Genomic DNA, 4,521 nt, shown 5'->3' with positions numbered 1-4,521 from the left:
ACCACGCCATGCAACGACACCACGCCATGAAACGACACCACACCATGAAACGACACCACGCCATGCAACGACACCACACCATGAAGCGACACCACACCATGCAACCACACCACGCCATGCAACGACAGCGCGCCATGAAGCGACACCACGCCATGCAACCACACCACGCCATGAAACGACACCACACCATGCAAACACACTAACCATATTTTCATCGATAGCCGATTCTTCCCCAAACAAACAACCAGAGAAACAACATGACCTCACTATGACGTCATCATCTTCTAACGAACTGCTACTGCTCGTCCCTCCTACAACAAAAACATTGGTAAACAATGAATATGTTTAACATAACTTTATATTACCGGCTGTTGGTTGTTCTTTTGTATTAGATAGATAACCGTCGCTTCTTTCGCTGTCACGGCGACATCTTTTACTCGCCATTACAGTGCTAATTATTTTAACTTTATGTACTCTTTATATTAAACTAGAGACAAAACAACATTAACTAATAATATACACGATATTAAACGCCTGTTCTAACATATAATAGCAGCAAATACACTGATCCACCATTACAGACCATGCCGCACTCACAACTTGTTTACGTGCTAAATGTCGGCTGCTCTATCCGACTCAACACAGTCTTATTCTCTTTTATTCTCTTCGCCCAACCAATCACGGACGAGTATTTAATCAACTATGCTCTCTTTCTTTTTTATCTTGAAAGCGCACGGAAAAGTTTTGTTTCTTCTTTTATTTTAAGAGTTTAGTAGAGAAATGGCGGCCAATGTTGTTTTGACGCTGGGTGTGGGCGTGTCACTACAGCATTTCTCGCACGTTTAATGTTCGTCAATAGAATCTTAGACAAAGTTGAATTACAAAACGACTCAATTATCTTAAATATTTCGACAATAAGTTTGCTACACGTGCATTATGCTACACCATATTACATAAACTAAAATTGATTTAAATGACAAATACGGAATTATTCGAAGCGCTGGTAGTGAATTAAATGTTAGTTAAACAAGCAATTCAAATAAACCGTAGATTTGTGTCGAAATATATTCAATAAATGTTAATTCTTATAAACTTGGAAGATTTAGGTTTGTCTTTATTCTCCTTAACATGAGCGCGAGGAGAATTGATATTATGACGTCATTATTATTGGCGGACGCGACCACGTGGTCTACGGTTGAGTACGGTGGTTACGTCATTGCGTATACGTCACTTTTTTTATTTAAATTTGTTGGTTTAACACAAAAAAATGGGATTGTTGCGTCATCAATGGTACAATAGTAACATTAGAAACTTGAAATTTAAATTTTATTTGTAAGTTATTATGTTAGGTGGAATATGATTCTGTTAATATGCTTGTGGCAGCAAAATATATTGCAGACGGTTCTTGTGCTTGGTGTATGGACCATCATGCATGCATTCTTTATGTTCAGTCTCAGCCATATTACAGTGACTGGTCATATGTCAGGGTGTTGTGATCAGAAAGGTGCGAAGATAGTAGGACCATGCAGACTTCGCATGGTACAGTCGGTCAGGGCTCTCTTGGATTTCTCCCATTCAACAATTATAACTCTGTGGGCGTTATATTTGTTGGCGACACAACAAGACGACGTAGAGTCTCACGCTTTTCTTTATCTAATATCGTTTGGTTTCTATTTGTACGAGTCATACTGGAATGTTAAAGATGTTTTTGCCGCAGAGTCCAACCATTCTCATCCGCATGGTGGCGTTGGGGGAAATGAATCGTCCACCCTTCGCTTGCTCCAAAACGTTTTGTCCGCCATCATCGTCGCCCTCGGTTTTCGCGCGGTTTCCAAGGAAATGTCAAGTTGGCGAAACTCGGTGGTTCCCCTGCTGATGGACCTTCACCCTACGTCATCATGGAATTCCCCTTCCCACACCCAACGTAAAGCTCTGGCAAATCACTTGCTGTCAAAGCCATCTGGTATATGCGGCCTTATAACAATGAACTTGATGGTGCATGAAGTACCGGGTTTGTTCAAATCGATGTTGAAGTTGTACAGAATATCCACTTTCAACAACGACCGCTTGAAACAACGATCGTGGCTTCCGGGTAGCGTGGGAAACAACAATGACGTAGCAGCTTCGTTGGGCGCTCATGCGTGGCGGAGGGAACATGACGCAATAAAGACCGATAGAGGGGGTAAGTTAAAATATTGGGCGATTATTTTTGTTAACATTTTGTCTTCCAGCCATTGAAACAATGTTATCTGGAGTTCATCGAATATCTTTTATATTCATCCGCGTTGTTGGAGGATTTCTTTCGCTTGGAACTATCTTGACCACGGAATCACTAGTCCGTGACACACCCTACGTCACAGTGGCCATGGTCTACCACGGGATGGCGGTATATTTACTGGGGGGAATAATAACCGCTGCAGCAGCCTGGACGTCAAACCACGATTTAAGACGAAGTTCGTCCTGGCGAGATGGCCGTCGTTGAATAAAGCATCAACGAAAATACGCGTGGCAATTACTCAGTTAATCACAAAAGATGTTTAAAATAAAGTTGTCGCAACAAAAACTGCCCCGACCCGGGATTGAACCAGGGACCTTTAGATCTTCAGTCTAACGCTCTCCCAACTGAGCTATCGAGGCAGAAGTGGCCAGTACGGGGATCGAACCCGCGACATTCGCGTTATTAGCACGACGCTCTAACCAACTGAGCTAACCGGCCAGACGCCTTACACAAGCGAAACATCGCTTAAGTCCATCGCGTTATAACGTTCGGTTCATATTTTACCAATCTAAGAAAATGTGAACAACGCGGGGATTTATACGTCACTAAGTATTAATTATACGTCACAATTATCTGCAACAACCGCTCTTTTCGTCGTCGTCTTTATTTAGTTCCAGAGCTTCAGGGTCGGGAAGGTTACGTGAATAACTCCGTTCGTTGTCTAATATTTTATCGATGAGATATTTTGCAGCTTCGTCGATGTTAATATTGGCTTTGGCTGAAGTTTCGAACCAAGCCACGAACCCTTTCTCGTCGCAATAATTATCCATCTGCTGTTTACCACGTGGCAATCAACGCGTGACAACTAATCCAATTAATATTACAACTCTTTAATAACCTGACGTCATAATACGGTCACGAGGTTTAGTTAATATTTAATTATGACGTCACACGTGACTTTATGAACAAATAAAGGGAGTTTGTTGCATGGATAAACAAACACTTTGTTGTCGCGACTGCAACGACTGCATCGATATATTTGTGGAATAATCGCAACAATGACCGAACAAAGAAAGGAATATTTATTCAAGGTGACGTCATTATTCATGACGTGAGCATGTTATGACATCATATTGTACAGGTTCTTGTGATCGGCGAGTTAGGTGTTGGGAAGACGAGCGTCATTAAAAGATATGTCCATCAGATATTTTCACAACATTACCGAGCGACGATTGGTGTCGACTTTGCGTTGAAGGTTGTGCATTGGGATGGAGAAACTTTGATAAGGTTGCAGTTATGGGATATTGCTGGTAAGTATACGGTGCGTAAAGGTTGGCTAAGATTAATTAACATTAAATACAAGGACAAGAACGCTTCGGTAACATGACGCGTGTGTATTACCGTGAAGCAGTCGGTGCGTTCATCGTGTTTGACGCGACCAGAGCTTCTACATTCGAGGCTGTCAATAAATGGAAGAACGATTTGGATAACAAGGTTGGAGGTGCAATGGTTTGATTTCGTGTGGTAACATATTTATGTGTTAGGTTACTTTACCCGATGGAAGAAATATCCCAACAGTTTTACTTGGTAACAAGATCGACCAAATGCGAGGTGGATTATTAAGCAATAAACAGCAGATGGATAATTATTGCGACGAGAAAGGGTTCGTGGCTTGGTTCGAAACTTCAGCCAAAGCCAATATTAACATCGACGAAGCTGCAAAATATCTCATCGATAAAATATTAGACAACGAACGGAGTTATTCACGTAACCTTCCCGACCCTGAAGCTCTGGAACTAAATAAGGACGACGACGAAAAGAGCGGTTGTTGCAGATAATTGTGACGTATAATTAATACTTTGTGACCCAATAAACCGCGTTTAACGTTGGGTGGCGACAAAGGTCATCGTCAATTTTGCGGAAGTCTTAACATAAATGTATAAGTCAAGCTTTCGAAAATAAATATATATAATCTGGTAACTTGTGTATAAAAGACTAACCATGTCATAACACTACAGTGGGATAAGCTGTAAAACTCGACAGTGGGCACGAGGTGTATAACTCGACAGCGAGCACGGGGTGTATAACTCGACAGCGAGCTCGAGGTGTATAACTCGACAGTGAGCACGAGGTGTATAACTCGACAGCGAGCACGAGGTGTATAACTCGACAGCGAGCACGAGGTGTATAACTCGACAGCGAGCACGAGGTGTATAACTCAACAGCGAGCACGAGGTGTATAACTGGACAGCGAGCACGAGGTGTATAACTCGACAGCGAGCACGAGGTGTATAACTCGACAG

At 42.1% G+C, this 4,521-nt stretch overlaps 2 protein-coding genes and 2 non-coding genes across 4 annotated transcripts; 2 read left to right on the top strand and 2 right to left on the bottom strand.

The window, feature by feature from the left end:
• The first annotated feature begins 694 nt into the window (after positions 1–694).
• LOC100183793 lies at positions 695–2,684 on the top strand. Its single transcript, XM_002130606.4, has 2 exons — positions 695–2,182; positions 2,232–2,684. Exons 1-2 carry the CDS (start codon positions 1,357–1,359, stop codon positions 2,480–2,482), a joined length of 1,077 nt encoding a protein of 358 aa, XP_002130642.3. The 5' UTR covers positions 695–1,356; the 3' UTR covers positions 2,483–2,684.
• On the bottom strand, positions 2,565–2,637 carry trnaf-gaa. The gene has a single exon. It is a non-coding gene; the product is annotated as a tRNA-Phe (tRNA).
• trnai-aau lies at positions 2,643–2,716 on the bottom strand. The gene has a single exon. It is a non-coding gene; the product is annotated as a tRNA-Ile (tRNA).
• Positions 2,717–3,136: 420 nt separating this feature from the next.
• On the top strand, positions 3,137–4,198 carry LOC100178266 (ras-related protein Rab-32-like). Its single transcript, XM_002130632.5, has 4 exons — positions 3,137–3,309; positions 3,360–3,528; positions 3,582–3,712; positions 3,763–4,198. Exons 1-4 carry the CDS (start codon positions 3,277–3,279, stop codon positions 4,054–4,056), a joined length of 627 nt encoding a protein of 208 aa, XP_002130668.1. The 5' UTR covers positions 3,137–3,276; the 3' UTR covers positions 4,057–4,198.
• Positions 4,199–4,521: the final 323 nt, after the last annotated feature.

Source organism: Ciona intestinalis, unplaced genomic scaffold (assembly GCF_000224145.3).
Source record: "Ciona intestinalis unplaced genomic scaffold, KH HT000351.1, whole genome shotgun sequence".
Lineage (NCBI taxonomy): Eukaryota > Metazoa > Chordata > Ascidiacea > Phlebobranchia > Cionidae > Ciona > Ciona intestinalis.
Note: the sequence above shows the minus strand (reverse complement) of the source record. Positions and strands in the feature narration are given on the sequence as shown.